This window comes from Argentina silus (genome assembly GCF_951799395.1).
Source record: "Argentina silus genome assembly, chromosome: X".
In the NCBI taxonomy this organism is placed as follows: domain Eukaryota; kingdom Metazoa; phylum Chordata; class Actinopteri; order Argentiniformes; family Argentinidae; genus Argentina; species Argentina silus.
Genome location: NC_139653.1, coordinates 38,572,851 through 38,589,499, shown reverse-complemented (window position 1 = coordinate 38,589,499; position 16,649 = coordinate 38,572,851). Strand labels below are relative to the sequence as shown.

The window sequence follows — 16,649 nt, the reverse complement described above, 5'->3', positions numbered from 1 at the left end:
TACTAAGAAGAGTTGCACCTTTGGGTGTGCAAGTGCAGAACATGCTACAGTTGGTTGGAGTATTAGCTGTAGTGTGTGTGGGTGTGTAAACTCAACAGGATATTGTAGAGGTCCAGTAGTTCAGTATGAGCTTTAATTTAGATCTCACTACTGTCTGTTCTTATTTTACATGGTGTCAAAGCACAATAAACTAGCCTACTATAGCTGGAAACACTCAGAATAGCATATTCTATGTAGTTCACTGAGTTAATGTTATTAGAAGAATGTTATGAATGTTAGAAGAAGGCTACATTTCAAGGCACATATTTGAATCTGCACTTTACAGTGTAAGGAATTAATTTGTTCAGATTTACTATATTTAGCAGAGAGTGATGAATAGATTCTGACTGTAGAAGAACAGCTGGAATGAAGTATGATCAGCAGCAGCAGAAGGAGGCTGTACTGTATGTACTATACTGTATTAACAACACATCAGATATTCCATAGTCCACCACCTAAAATACCAAACAGTAATGGCCATTGCCATAGTCCAACAACTACATTTGGACTTTATGGGGTGGTTTCCTAGACACAGATTAAGCCTAGTCCTCACTCTTTTAATGGACAGTATGTTGTCTAGGATTAGTTTTAAGCTGTGTCCAGGAAACTAGCCATATGAGATGTATTTGATTGAGATCACTACTGATTCAAGTATTCATAGCCTAATTTATGTGCTTTTAATAATGGATGTATTATTTCAAGCAGTTGCACAGCCAACACCCCAAATAACTTTAAAAGCATGACAGCCGTCTCTCAGGACACTACAGCCAAAGTGGTATACAAAGACAGGACTCAGGCAAGGTGCCTAGGGAGTAGGGGCTAGGGGCGGTTTCTGGACAGGGTCAAAGTCCAGTGGCTGCGTTGGGAGGAATGTGATAGTCCAATTGCAGCAAAGCTCATGCAGCAGCACTTTGAAGGGAGTGGAGCTGTCTCTCATGCCACTCCAGACAGGACTTATCCCAGCAGGAGGCATACCCTGAGGTTGCTTCCTCTCAACATGAAAAAACACTAACAAAGTGCCGGAGGGCCACTTATATCTATCTATCTATCTCTATCTCTCTCTCTCTCTCTCTCTCTCTCTCTCTCTCTCTCTCTCTCTCTCTCTCTCTCTCACACACACACACACACACACACACACACACACACACACACACACACACACACACACACACACACACACACACACACACACACACACACACACACACACACACACACACACACACACACACACACACACACACACACACACACACACTTACTTTAAGGCTTTTAGATTTAAGGCGAAATGTAAATGATGACTGTAATGTTTTATTAGTTTTATTCCCTATTGGAAAAACTGAGAAACGCCTCAGGTCATGTGTCTGTCTGAGAGCGTCAGCTGATAGACAGCAGCAGTGACTGAACATCCAACAATAATGTGAAGAGAGACATGGCTGGGCTTGTGTACCATGTTTGTGTTGACAACAGGTCAGTTAGCAACTAAGACACAGCTGACAAGGGAGATGTTATGTAGTACAAGTCTGTGGTTGTGGTCCTGTGGGAATCTGGAGAGACGTTACACTTCAGCCAGCCTGACCTTGAGATGCTCCCTTTACTGTACAGCCACCTCTGGTTGTGGTTGGATTCTCTACCCTTCTCCCCCAAAGTGTGTACTTGTTCACTCCCCCTCATGGATTTAAAAGTATTGGATTGATATATGACTTTTTTCAAAAAAAAAATGTGGAAACTCCCTCTAACCCACGTGAACACCAATTGATTGGGAGGCGTGCACACTGTGGGTAGAAGGGTAGATAATCGGACCACAGCCATGGTCTTATGAAGAATGTCATGCTTGTTGGGATGGACATTACATACTAACTCTAGAGACCACTAACCCTAGAACCATTAAAACAGCGTCTGTTTGTGCTCAAATAATCAGGGTTGACTAAAGGGAATGGAGCAAATGAAACCTGAACAAATGTGTAATCTCAAAATGCTTCTACGTAACCATTTATTTACCAGTGTTACAATCACACACCCTGTAAATGTCAGTAATCGGGTCTAATAATAGCTGATAATGGATGACCTGGAAGAGACCTGGGATGAGTTCCTTGAAATGATGTCAGGATAATGTAGGCTACGGTATGACTCAACTGTTTTTATGAAGCTCTATGTATGATTCACTCTTCCAGTTCATTAGTCCTCCGCCTACACAGCCTTCACTGGTCCCATTATCAGAACAGGCTACACTGCTACCATTATCCTGTTGTATGCCTATGTATGGGATAGAACCACATCTCTAGCTGACACAACTTGGCAACACTTTAAGATATATTTATTGATGTGCAAACAGTGTAGTGTGGTGTATAAACACATAATAGACCAAGAAACACACAAACATTTGTTCAATAAATCCTTTTTTTTTTAATCTCAACAGCAAGTTAGCTTATGTGTGGTCAACATCAACGAAGGGAGAATATAAAACTGGATCTCTATAGACTGGTGATTTATCAGCGGGAGGTGCAGTTATCATGATACTGGAAACACATCCACTAGAATCTTCATATTTACTTCATCTTCAACTAGTACTCAGAAATATTGCTATAATACTTTTAAATGGCATATACTGATTGACCAAGAAAAGCACTGTCGAGAAGCTAGCAAACCAAGAAGCTCCTAACTCACACCACATGATGAGGGTTGCCAAGGAAGCTTCTGAGGGACTTTGGTTTTTGTACCGTAGTAACACCTGGGTCTAGTCTTCTCCGAAGAGATAATACCAAAAACAAGAACCAGAAATGATAATGCAAATAATTCAAACATCTTAATTTAGAGGAAAAATAAAAGGCACACTGATCACTACCACGCTCAACACAATACTCGCTGCAGCTTGACAGCACTCATGAGCCTCTAAACCTCTAATTTGTACAAAGCACAATAAACAGCCAGTAAAGTGTTGCTCTCGCTGGTCTTTCTTTGAAAGAACGTTTGTTTCTGTCCGTTATTACAGGGGATGAGAGAGGTGCGTCCCTCAGGTTTGGTCTACCAGGAACCAGTAGACCAGGCTGAAACTAGTCCCCCCCCCCCCACGCTACATTTCATTTTCTCCTTGTAAAAGTGCTCCAGTAATTCTACTTCCACACATGGGTCCTGTAGTCTCTGACCATAACCACACATGGGTCCTGTAGTCTCTGACCATAACCACACACGGTCCTATAGTCTAGTATCTGGTCTCTAGGCCCTGACCGCAACCACTTTTGTCTCCCTCGGATTATTCAATAAAAGTAGAGTTTTGTCAGTCAGAGATCTGGCTACAAGTAAATTTACCATACTGTTAGTAGAAGCCTAAGTGCTGTGAAACCTCTCCTTCCATAGTCAGCCTGTTAGCTTAGAGTCGTGGTGAACTAGTGTATCCAGTGTCGGGTGACCAACCCTCTGGCCTTTACTCCACAGCATACTTCAGATGAGAGGAACATTCCTTCAGAAACCCAGCAGGTGTGTACTTCAGGGTTCTTTCACCATAGAATCATAATAAAACAACAGGTTATACATCACAGGAGGGAAGGATACAACCAGGAGACAGACCAACACCTGCTCAACATTGGAGATAAACTGGAAAACAACAACCTGATTTAATAACACACACACGCACACGCACTCACACACACACAGACACACACACACAGACACACACACACAGACACACACACAGTCTACAGATCCTCTGCAGTGGGCTGGTGGTGGATTATCTCCTGATTACATCATCAACTCCCCGCAGATGTTTTGGATGCGAATCAGAGCCTCTCAGGAACCAATAAGATTACGCCTCCCCAGGCGCACACTCCAACATGGATTAATAATATTGCTTCAATATTGCCACAGAAATATACTGAATAACACTGCACTTATCTAGCGCACAATTAATTATATCGTCTCTTGTTCATTGTTTAATGTCAAATGCTTTCAGAGTCAGGTTTTTGGCCTACTTCAATACAAAATGCATTTGTTGCCGTTTGTGCTTTAGCTAGCCAGTCACACTGTGCACGTCCAACAAGGAGCGTCTGTGCTAAAGGCTGCAGTACATCAAGCTCTGCAGTTCCACCATGCTGCAGCTGCAGTCAGTGGCCAGGTGGGCATAGTTTTGTCAAGCCAATCACTTCACAGACGAGACGCCAATGGTGATGCTCATGGCAACGGCCACGCCAAGTCAGCTTGCCAGGCCCCGCCCCCAGACCGTCCGTCTCCTCGCTCAGGACTGGTGGGAACAGGAGTGAGAGGGAGGTAGGGAGGGTTTTGGTAGAAAGGTCGTAAGGTTCACCACAACTAAAAGAGTATGAATGATACAAAAACGTGTTCCTTCCCTGTACCTTGGCCCAACTCCACTCAATCTAGGACTTAACGCTGTGTAGGCTTCATGGGTAATACTGCCTTCTGCTTCCTCTGTGACTTCCTGGTTCAGTTGACCAGTACGAAGCCATGCTGAGAGTCCACAGTCTCCATCATCTCAGTGTCCAGGAAAGAGGAGTTCTGGAGGTCGGGGAGGGTCAGGCCCTCCACGTACCCCGCTACAGGGGCTTGTCCTGGGCCGGGTGGACCAGGGGTTGGGGCTGGTGGGGGCTGACCTGGGTCCAGAGGAAAGGAGAACTCATACTGCTCTGGGTAAAGTGCCTCAGCAGAGGGAGGGTGGCCCTGGGCCTGCTCACATCCTGGGTAGCTGTAGCGGAGACCCTCTGGGAGCTGGTTCTGCAGTTGACCCACCAGACCACCAGGAGGCAGTAGTCCAGGCAAGAGGTGGGGGTAGTGGCCCAGGTAAGGGTCATAGAGGTCATAGATCAGGCCCTCAGCACTAGGCTCCATCAGGGGACTGAGGATCTGGGGGTGTGTGTATGGGGGGGAGGGCTGTGGGGAAGTCTGGGGGTGTGTGTATAGAGGGGAAGACTGGGAGGAGGTCTGCTGCTGCTGGGGGTGGGGCTGGTGTTGATGCACTGCAGCTGCTGCCATGGCCCCCTGCATGTCGAGAGGGGCTGCAGGGTCCTGGTGGCCCATAGCTTGGCCTGGGGGGTAAGAGCCAGAACCTTCCACGATCTGCATCTGGTTGAAGTAGGCCTGCAGCTGTAGGCCCTGGGACTGCTTCTGAAGGTACATCCTCTTCTGGTACAGCCTACGGACAGAAAGGAACTTTAAGTTCAAGGTTCAGGATTCAAGTTTATGTGGCCATTTGTGAGTACACAAACATTGAAAATGCTCTCCAACCAGTGCCCAGAGCGGTAGAATAGGAAAAGGTGACAAAAACATGCATACTTTACATAAATAGACAGCTATACATACACAATAACAGTGAAAATGCAAATCCCGCATCTTAGCAAAGGTCTAACATAAAAATATATGATTATATCACCTGTGCTCCTGAAGCTGTTGCTCCAGACTGCGAGGCGTCTCCTTACAGAAGAGCTGACAGCTAGCAGGGCTAGTAGCCAGAACACTGGCCGTCTGCAAGAAGAGAGGAAACATGACTGGATGTAGAACAGCAATCAAATCAATATCTCTCATTTGTTGTATTTGTTTATATTGTTCACAATGTTACTATAAACTTTAACAAATACATTTGCAGAAAAAACCCCATCAAATGATGTTCTCAACTGATTGCCATATACATTATTACAGTCTCTTTTTATCTTGTGCGCACTTATATCTGTAATTCATGCGTCAAGATAAATGAAGTATATCAATTAAACTTTTATATGATACAGTGGTTTGATCAGAACAAGCATTGTGATTGGCCAGCGTCCGACATGGTGTCGGACGTTGTCCGACATGTCATGGCTTTATTCCCTAATAAAGTAAGAGCTATGACGCGTTTTACCTTTTTACTATATGTTGCAGTAATATCCCTGCACAAACACCCTTGAAAACAGTGGTCGCTTTGAGAACAATATTTCTGAGTGCAGGGCAGAAATCACCACAATTTATCACAAAATACATACTTGTGACATAGTTATAAAGCCCATCACATTTCTATGTTATAAATTGTAAATAAATTATATATTTATTTCTGGACTATCTGTATTCACTGCAGTCATTCCTAAAGACTTCCTCTCACCCAATCACGATTGCGGCTGGGACCTGCACACATTTTAAACATGCTGCTGGCAAGAGCACGCTGCTGTAAGTTTCTCCCTCCTAGAAACTATTGTCATTGCAATGTTTCTCCGAACCATTACAATTATGATTGAAGTTGTCTTTATTAATCTTTGCAAATTCATTGTGTTTCTTAGAGTAGTAATACAATTCCATCTTTATGAAGAAGTTTTGCTTTGACAAAAGCTGGCTCTATGAACTTTCCCCTATGAATTAAAGAACTTACTAAGATATTTCATAGACTTGAAATTTCCTTCAGATTATTGATGTGAGACTGACTGTTGAAGTAATTATTCTGTAAAAAGAACAAACCCAGAGTTTAATTTATGAATCTCTGATCCAAATTATTAGTGGTGTCTTGAGGTAATTACAGTATTTATTTGAAGTAGTACCTAAATGTATAATTCCAAGTAATCAGTTATCAAAAGTATTTAGACCCCTATATCCACTACACCACAATTCTCTATTTTGTTTTGTATAAACGCAATAAGGCACTCAAGTCCGTGCTTCATAGTGAATAAAGGACTAACACCCCTCAGCTGTGAGTTTATTAACGATAAAGCACAGCCTCTTGTGCCTTATTGCTTAAATAACGTATATCAATATGTGTGTGAGTGTAATAGCACCTGTTTGTGCAAAATGTGTGTGTGTACAGTATTAGCACCTGTAGTCTGTGTGTGAGGTACTGTGTCTCCAAACTCTGTCTCCGGGACAGTAGGGGGGGTGGGGCTCCACTCTGGTATAAAGCTAGGTTGTCCTGCTGCCTGGATGCATCTCCCTGGAATATACAACAGACACACACACTACTATGAGCAGTAGCACTTCAACAAAGGCTGTATTCACTCTCCCCCGGGGTACCAGGGACCAACTGACAGTAAACAACCAGCCATTGGCTGCCTCCTCTCTTACATAATACACTGTTTGATGCACTAGCTGATACCTAGTGAGGTCAGGGTGTATATGTGTGTGTGTGTGTGTGTGTGTGTGTGTGTGTGTGTATGTGTGTGTGTGTGTGTGTGTGTGTACCTGTAGTGTGGGGTCCAGTAGGTTGTGTAGGTGTGTGTGTGGACTGAGGGGGCCCATAGGGAGGTTGTCCTCGGAGTCCATGTGTTCGTACACCATCTGGACCTTATTGAGCTCCAGGATACCTTTGGTCCGTGCCAGGTTCTGGAGGTGCTGCCGGAACGCAACCAAACCTGTCGCAATGCAACCAAGCAACACACAACATTAGGAGTCATCATCTGAACAATTGTGTGTGTGTGTCTCTGTGTGTGTGTGTGTGTGTGTGTGTGTATCAGTCGTGGTAATAAAATACATCTCCTTGTCCTAAAAGCTTCATGACAGTTCTTCCCTAAACCATGATTCCTGACTCATCCTACTGATGAAGCTATTTAAAATCCACACTCTTTAGAGAGAGAGAGAGAGAGTTAGCAATGACGTTTCAGGCAGCCATTAAAATAGCCTCTAGTGACTCTAGAGGCAGATGGATAAAAAGCTCTCCTGATATTTTAGTCTCTCTCGTTGAGAAGTACTTCACACGCTTCAGGATCAAACCTGAAACAGAGTTACGTGGGCTAAACCCACAAAGAGCTGTCTGATTCACAACCTGAATCACCACACTGCCAGCCAACAAGACAAGGGGTGGCAGGAAGAGAGAAGAGAAGAGAACCAACTTCCAGCCTGTGTGTGTGTGTGTGTGTGTGTGTGTGTGTGTGTGTGTGTGTGTGTGTGTGTGTGTGTGTGTGTGTGTAGGTGTGAATGAGCAGCAGCAGTGGGTGTCATGTCTGTCTCATTAGGAACAGAGATCAGAGTCCTAGTGCCTAGGGCTATAGAGTCCTCACTATCTGGCCACGCTGAAAACGGCAGAAGTAAGGCTCTTGACTAAAACTATAGATTTCAACCTTAGGTGTTATGGTGCTTGCACATTGCCCCAACAAACATCAACGAACACCAACATTGAACAGTGTTGGGTCAGTGTGAGCCGCCAGTCTGGAGTTGTGGAAAGTGTCACTGGTGTGTGCCGAATAGAGATGGCACTGATCCGACACCGAGCATCAGTATCAGGCTGACATTTGCCTAAAATTCTGGATCAGGAATCGACAATAGGGAACGCTATTTACCGATCCGATGCCATGACGCAAACTGTCCTAAAAACTTGCCAAACACGCGTGTCGTCAACTGACGGCTGCCCAGCTGAGGTGACACACGAGTGCGGTGACAACAATAAGTTGTATGGCATAATTCAGTCATGTTGTATGTATTTCTTCTCATGAAAAGTTATGGAATGTGGTCTTTAATCAATAAGTTAACGGGTCCCAGCTTGAGCGTGGTGTTTACTGTTTTTAGATAGACAAGAATGATGCCAAGCATAGCACAACCACACACAGAGGTGGTATACAGTTGTTTAAAAGAAACAATAAAAAAAGACTCCATAGAAACGCAGTGTGTGGGTATTCAAGTTCACATGCTCGGTCCTAGAGCCCAGCATCAGTTGCTTGTTTCTGTGTTGTGTTGAGTGATATTGTGTTTATATCAATCAATATAGACCTTGAGATATTTTTCATACAGAACATGGTAGATGGCCTTAGAGGTCTCTGGAACAAAATTGCAAATAGTGGAAGCCAGTTGGTAAAAACAAATAAAATGATTAGATTAATCCAAGCCAGCAACACAAACCTACATACCATATGCATTTCAGGTAGTATGATTTTTGGGGGATTTTCTCGAATTGCCTGCTGCATGCAGAGGTTTTCCTCATAATGTGTGTGCCCTTGCAGCTCAGTTTTGCATCATAGCTATTTGCCAGGGAAAGGAAACATTCTGCAAATATTGAAACATTGTATTGATGCGGTCCCAGAGAATATAAAAACACAGTAACGAGAATATTGCAACACTGTAGGCGGATTGGAGATTATTGCAATATAGCCGATCACAGAGGCGGCCCGCGCAATCCTGTCTGATATTATTGTGTAACCTATGCAGATTTATCTCAGTATCTAATGCAGACTGGAAGATGGACAAGACTGATGAGGACTGTAGCCCAGGTTGATGGTAGGGAGGGCAGAACAGACTATGATGTGCAGCAAGAAGTTAAATGTGTTTTGCATAGTTTATGGCCAGCTAATGATCTGTGTCTGCTAGTTAGGTAGCACCCTGTCCTTAGTTAAAATGCTACTGCAAACTTGTAACTAATATGGGAGTGACTAATCTCTGATATCTAATGGAATGTGTAGATTCTGGATATTTTCCCAGGGATTAACCCTACCCTGACCAACGTACAATGGAAGATTAGTTTTTTGTTGGGCAATGTTTGCGCTGTGTGCCATGACATTTGGCCTTTTCAACATTCTAAAAACAACAGCCAACAACTGCAACTTTAGAATGTTGGGCACTGTTGGCGTTTGTATGGGCAATTTGCAAGATCCTTGGGTGAGGGACTAGGAGTTAGGGGTGAGGATTAGGGAGCTGACCTTGAGTGAGGGAGGTGTCAGAGGCGCGACGTCCCTCTCTGAAGCTGATTGGTGAACGATTGTGCTCCTCCCTCCTTTGGGCGCTGAGCGCTTGCATGGCAGGATTGGCCGGCCGTGCGCTAAGGTAGGGCTGGGTCATCTGTGAAGTGGAGGAGTTGGCCAGTACCACCTCGCTGAGGGAGGGGGTGTCCTCTAGTAGGCTGAGGTCACTGTGCATGGAGCCCATATCGTACTCAGTGTCCACACTGCCCAGTGAGGGGTTATGGCCAAGGCTGAACAACTTGCCTGAGTTGGGCGGGAAAGAGACCACCATACAGTAAAATACACATTGGTTTTCAATCTTTTAAAAATGATATTCACCATATATTCCACAATATTTATACATGCTGGCTGCTGGTTCTGAAGACCACTATCACTGTCAGCCCTGAGTGTGTGTGTATGTGTATGTGTCTGTGTGTGTGTTTAGGCATGCATGTGTGCTGACGGACCTTGGTTGGTGACGGCTCCAGGCTGGTTGGTGACCTCTGAGAGGGTGTGCCTACGCTGGCTGAAGCGGGCTGTCTGATAAGCTGAGAAGAGGTGAGCAGGGTCATCCTCAGCGTCCGGCTCCTCCGTCTCAATGCCCTCATCGATGGACATCTCCATCATGTTGCTAGGCGATGAAACGCTGGACTTTCGGTGAACGGTGGGAGGCAGGGGGTCCAACAGACATCCATTCACCTGCAGGCAGGGAGAGACCATAGGATCAGTTCAACCCACACACACAGCTCACTAAAACCATTAAGAAAGAAATGCATCCTCTACACTCAGTCAGCTTAGCCTGGACACACACACACACCATCTTCTGGCGTCAATTTGGTCTACAATTCACATTTGAATGTTCATTTCTAAAAATTATTTTGTTCATGAACTGTGAAATTAACAGTAAAAAGTGAAGAAACTATTGTAGCTTTATTGTGATGAACAGCTTCCTTGCGTTTCACCTAAAAATACTTATTGAGATTGCATTTTAAAACACCCAATCAGAGACTGTGCTGAAGATACGTTACTTTTTGCTTTTTTTAATATCTTGAATTTGAATAACTGTTTGTTGCCAAAATGTTCACATTCAAATGTAATTCTAATTTGAACTATCGAATCAAAACTGACAGCCGTAACCGTCTCTCCCTCTGTTACTCAGACACTGGGAGAGAAGGGGGGGCCGGGGGAGTCTGGAATGTAGGGCCAGGAAGTGTGCTTTGGCTGAAAGAACTGTGAGACACACCACACACACACACACACACACACACACACACACACACACACACACACACACACACACACACACACACACACACACACACACACACACACACACACACACACACACACACACACACACACACACACACACACACACACACACACACACACACACACACACACACACACACACACACACACACAGATCAGACCAAAATCAGACACTCAGACACACCCCTAGCTGACATGGATCATCTGGATGAGTTGCCGGGGTAACCAGAGCCCTGGGCTGCTCCAGAAAGAGCAGCTTTGTCCAGTTCCTGATCCCAGTTTCCTGGAGCGTGCTGGGTTAGGAATGCTGTTACTCAACAGGCTCATCACACACTAACACACACTAACACACACACTAACACACACTAACACACACACACACACACACACACACACACACACACACACACACACACACACACACACACACAGCCTGCAGTCCTGCCACAATGTCAGCACAGTCCAGGAAGCATCGGATGAGGTCTGATCACAGGGAGGTTATGTAATCCTGGTTCAACAGAGACTGCCACATTCATTGAGACAGACAACAACACTCACAGCTCTGTGATTGAATCGGAAAAGGCTGCTGACACAGCTTGTTCTATGTAGGTTAATAAGAATGCCTGAAAAGTGGAAAAGTGATAAGAATCTAATAATCCGCAACAAATATGGGGTGTGTGCATAGTGTAGTGGCTGTTTTAAAACAGGCCAGAAGAGTGACAGTTCCTGGGCTTAGATCACTGAAGTCTCGAGTACAGTTGAATGTCAGACCTACAGTGGAACATCAAACCACTAAAGTGGAAGGCTACAGTGGAACGAATGCTACAGTGGAGCACTTCAGCCTGTCCTTCCTACAGGAAAAGGTCACTGACTGGCTCAGATAAACACAGACACTTAGAGAAAGAGAGAGAAAGAGAGAGGGGGGTGGGTCACATGGGCCCACGCTGTGTGTGTGCGTGTCAGGATTGAGTGTGTTATGTAAGCAAGGCAGCTGTGCTGTGATGTGATGTTAGAGCGCTCTAGGGTTCAGGTGCTGTGGGGAGCTAGCTGCTACCAGGACAGTATTATCCTGAATCACCCTCAACTGAGCTGGCTGCTCCAAAAAGCAGATCAATGATCTAGCCAGCTATGATAATAAATTAATAATCAGAAAATATAGATTGTTAGTGTTATGACAACTAGTCACTACTAACAACCCATATTCAGGTTAGTGATCTAAATAAACCAACAAATCGAGTTAGGTGACTAATTTAGTGAGGCTTAGATCAACATGAATACATCTCCAAAAGACATACTTTGTTATGGTTAGGGTTGAGATGAGTTACTGTAGCCTAGGAGTAAGGATTGAGGGTAAGGTTTGTGTTGACTTACTTTAGGTGTTCCTACGTCCTCAACCATGAGGCTGTGCTCTGGCGGACATGTTGAGTGAGGGAAGGTGAAGGCATCTGAGGAGGCTGGAAGAAGGGCAGGGGAACGCAGGAGACGCACACCCTGGGGGAGGAGCCCCACCTGGCCAGAACCACTGGTTGACTGGGGGAGAGGAGATAACATGGAAAGGGTCAGAGAGATGGTGTGAAGAAGAGATAGAGTGAAGAAGAGAAGAAGAGATAAAGTGAAGAAGAGAAGAAGAGATAAAGTGAAGAAGAGAAGAGAAAGTAAAGAAGAGAAGAAGAGATAAAGTGAAGAAGAGAAGAAGAGATAAAGTGAAGAAGAGAAGAAGAGATAAAGTGAAGAAGAGAAGAGAAAGTAAAGAAGAGAAGAAGAGATAAAGTGAAGAAGAGAAGAAGAGATAAAGTGAAGAAGAGATAAAGTGAAGAAGAGATAAAGTGAAGAAGAGAAGAAGAGATAAAGTGAAGAAGAGAAGAAGAGATAAAGGGATGACAAGAACACAGCCAATGACGGGGAGAGGGTGAAAGAGAGAAAGTAAGGAAGAGAAAAAGAGATGAGATAAACATGAGGCAGGTGAAGGGGTAGCGACAGGAAGAGAGATAGACAGACAGGGGTGTGTGTGGAGGAGAAAGAGGAAGAGTGAATGAATACATGTTGTTTGATGGTCCAGGTGTGAATAACTGTTCTTTGATCTGACACTGATGCTAATTGAGCCTGGAGGAGCTCCCAGGCGCTGACACTCAGTGGCAGACGGGGGTTACCTTGACGACAGTTTGCTCTGCGATGGTGCTGGGTCGTCGCTGGCGTGCGTCGAGACGCTGTTCCACTGGGAAACTACAGCGGTGGGCTTTCATTCTCTCCACAAGAAGGAAGTAGATAGCAGCAAAGTGGTTATAACTCTTGTTCTGAAGAGACTGGGGAGAGGACAGAACACACAGGATTAAAAACACGGTTCTCGAAGTTTATATGCTACTTTCTAGGATCATTTGGGTATACTATCTCTTTATTATCTATTATCTTTATTATCTACAATAAAAGTCTTATTGTAATATTTCCATTGACCAAAACAGGTTTCTCTTGTATTTCATCACTGCAGTGGGGTACTAGATTAATCAATACAATACATAAAGACTGAGGTTTTTCAGGTGTACAGGAGAAGATGGTGTATGGTGTTTAAGTGTTAGTCATCACCTCGACAGTCTTGTGTTGGTCGATGCCCAGGCTGTGCATCAGTCGGAGGACCTGTTCGCTGTACTCTCCCACTCCCACATCCCCCTCGGCTGGTGTTTGCTGGTACAACACGGGCCTCTGCACTGGCACGTCCAACACCATCCACTTATGTTCCTTAATCTGGGCTACGGTCAAACGCTTAGAAGGGTCCAACACCAACATCCTCCTGATCAGATGCTCACAGTCTGGGGGGGGGTGTGAGAGAGAGATATGAGAGTGTCAAAGTGTGATCTCTGGTAAGAAAGCCAGAGAGACACAAAAGACAGAGTGTGTGTTCTCTGTGTGAATAAAACATCGGCATTACACATACCACCACCCCCCCGGGTGGTGGTGAGAGTGACAGGACTGTGAGTACAGAGCAGAAAGGAATAGGCAACAGTGCACAGCAGTCTCTCTCTCTCCCTGGCTCCCTCCCTCCTCCCCCCCTCTGGATGAGTCCTCACCTCTAGCTTGCGCCTAGCTGAGGTTGACGTCACACGTGGCTGGTTCCTAACAGGATTACTACCCCTGGCTGAGGCTGTGCGTCTGTGTCTCAACCCATCTCACCTCTGCTCTACAGCTCCAAAGCTACCCACCCAGGCTGTCTCTATCCCCTTCCCTCATCCCCTACACTACATTATTGAACCCTTGTGTACCACAAATACAATTCTGTGTGGATTGGATAAGAAAGGTAGACAATGTTGAACCTGGCCTAGTGTCAGAGGGCAAGGTGGAACTACTGAGATATTGCTTATACCTGTCCAGTCCACTTAGATCTACTAGGAGCTCTCTTTCAGTCGACCCGGTTTGACCCCTCACTATGGGACACACACTCTGGATGGTCAGCTGGTAACCTTGTGTAACGCTATCTAGATCCCTAGTGTGAGCTTCGGCTAACCACCGGGACAGTTGCCTATCTTGCGCATTATTTGTTATTAAACGACTTGAGCACATGACTAATCCGACTATTGCTAGCTCGAGTGAGCACTCTTCAGAGCGCTAGGGCGCCATCCACCAGGTGTCTTACGACCTGAAATGGAGGCTCTTTGAGGTGTGGTGTGAAAGCCACAAGATGGTGCCCTTTCAGAGCCCTCTCTCTGCAATCCTCTCCTTCTTACAGCACCTGCTTGTTAAGGGCAAACGATATGATACACATGTACCGCAGGCAGCTGGGCTTCTCCACATACCTTGCAAAGGTTTTACAGCCTGGACGTGACCATGCTGTTCGTGGCACACACAGTCCTGGGGGAGACTGTGTGATGTGGATGAGGTACATCCTTGTATTCTTACTGGTTTCTGTTCAGGCCAGGCAATCGGAACATGTGTCAGGGTCCCATAGTGAGGTGTCGAACCGAGTCGACTGAAAGAGAACTACAGGTTATGAATGTAACCCAGGTTCTCTGAAGGAGGTGAGGAAGACTCCTTACCTCATTGCCCCTCTTGCACTCAGCTTGTGAAGAGTGGTTTTCAGAATAAATGAGCATGTTATGCATGAGCCTTTACAGGCTGGGCACTAGGCAAGGCTACATGCCAGCAAGGGTCATCGGCCAGTACCAGGCATGACCGAATAAGGTTTACAGCGAATAGGTAAAATAGAATGCATGTCCCATAGTGAGAGGTCTCCCTCATCTCCTTCATACATTCGTAACCTCTAGTTTGCTAGTGTCTAGGAGTACATGCGGAGGGGAGACACACTCAGGCGGAGGAAAGACACGCTCATGCGGAGCAAACGGCACACTCAGTTCTGTAGGTTGAGGGAACAGGCCTGGTTTGGGGGGAGGCAGGAGGCTAATGTTACACTCCTACATTCTCTACATGGCCTAATTGTTTCAAGGTCTGGAACAAAGCATGTTGACCCAGGCTGCATCCCACCCCCCTGCAGAGAGAAAGAGAGAGAGAAGGGGGGGGCAAGCTGTTGGAGCAATCCCTGGCTCTCCCCCTGGGTTATGTAATGAAACAAGCCCAGCTCTGGAGTTACATAGAGTATTTGGCCAGCCAGCAGTCCTAGTTCTGGTTATCATATATTCCCTCCCAACCCAAGAACAGACCTATCGGCAGTGAGAGCTCGCTTTGACAACCATAAGGAAAGGAGGAAGGAATGGAGCAAGTTGAAAGTGTTGGGACAGGCCCGGAATCTCACCTTCAGTCATGAAGTAGGGGATCCGGAACCTTCCCTCCAGCACACGCTGTCGGAGCACAGGTAGGGTGGGGCCATCGAAGGGCAGGGCACCACACACCAGCACATACAGCACCACCCCCATACTCTGAGGGACACACAAACACAGTGTTTGTGAGCAATGAAAAGAAAACCAACTTCATCTTCTATATATCAGACACAGGGCAGCAGCTGGGAACAACTGTTATATCATAATACAAGCAACCAGATCAATGGCAGCCAGTGGTACAGTGTGTGAGAGGGCAACACAGGCTATATGGTTCTACAGTGGGATTATATCTATGTGAGAGGGACAGGCAAGTAGGCCTATATGGTTCTACAGTGGGATTATATCTATGTGAGAGGGACAGGCAAGTAGGCCTATATGGTTCTACAGTGGGATTATATCTATGAGAGAGGGACAGGCAAGTAGGCCTATATGGTTCTACAGTGGGATTATATCTATGTGAGAGGGACAGGCAAGTAGGCCTATATGGTTCTACAGTGGGATTATATCTATGTGAGAGGGACAGGCAAGTAGGCCTATATGGTTCTACAGTGGGATTATATCTATGTGAGAGGGACAGGCAAGTAGGCCTATATGGTTCTACAGTGGGATTATATCTATGTGAGAGGGACAGGCAAGTAGGCCTATATGGTTCTACAGTGGGATTATATCTATGAGAGAGGGACAGGCAAGTAGGCCTATATGGTTCTACAGTGGGATTATATCTATGTGAGAGGGACAGGCAAGTAGGCCTATATGGTTCTACAGTGGGATTATATCTATGTGAGAGGGACAGGCAAGTAGGCCTATATGGTTCTACAGTGGGATTATATCTATGTGAGAGGGACAGGCAAGTAGGCCTATATGGTTCTACAGTGGGATTATATCTATGAGAGAGGGACAGGCAAGTAGGCCTATATGGTTCTACAGTGGGATTATATCTATGTGAGAGGGACAGGCAAGTAGG

At 45.4% G+C, this 16,649-nt stretch overlaps 1 protein-coding gene across 1 annotated transcript in view; it reads right to left on the bottom strand.

Annotated features, from left to right (window-relative positions):
• Positions 1 to 2,440: 2,440 nt before the first annotated feature.
• The window catches only part of sik2b (salt-inducible kinase 2b), a gene marked incomplete at its 5' end in the record, with an annotated part of 29,144 nt that continues 14,935 nt past the window's right edge, over positions 2,441 to 16,649 (bottom strand). The window contains 10 exons of the mRNA XM_083695809.1: positions 2,441 to 5,182; positions 5,420 to 5,511; positions 6,824 to 6,937; positions 7,186 to 7,355; positions 9,630 to 9,914; positions 10,118 to 10,349; positions 12,294 to 12,452; positions 13,073 to 13,225; positions 13,503 to 13,726; positions 15,661 to 15,784. Coding sequence (XP_083551935.1) covers positions 4,477 to 5,182; positions 5,420 to 5,511; positions 6,824 to 6,937; positions 7,186 to 7,355; positions 9,630 to 9,914; positions 10,118 to 10,349; positions 12,294 to 12,452; positions 13,073 to 13,225; positions 13,503 to 13,726; positions 15,661 to 15,784 — 2,259 coding nt within the window. The 3' untranslated portion in view covers positions 2,441 to 4,476. The remainder of the gene's footprint in view (positions 5,183 to 5,419; positions 5,512 to 6,823; positions 6,938 to 7,185; positions 7,356 to 9,629; positions 9,915 to 10,117; positions 10,350 to 12,293; positions 12,453 to 13,072; positions 13,226 to 13,502; positions 13,727 to 15,660; positions 15,785 to 16,649) is intronic.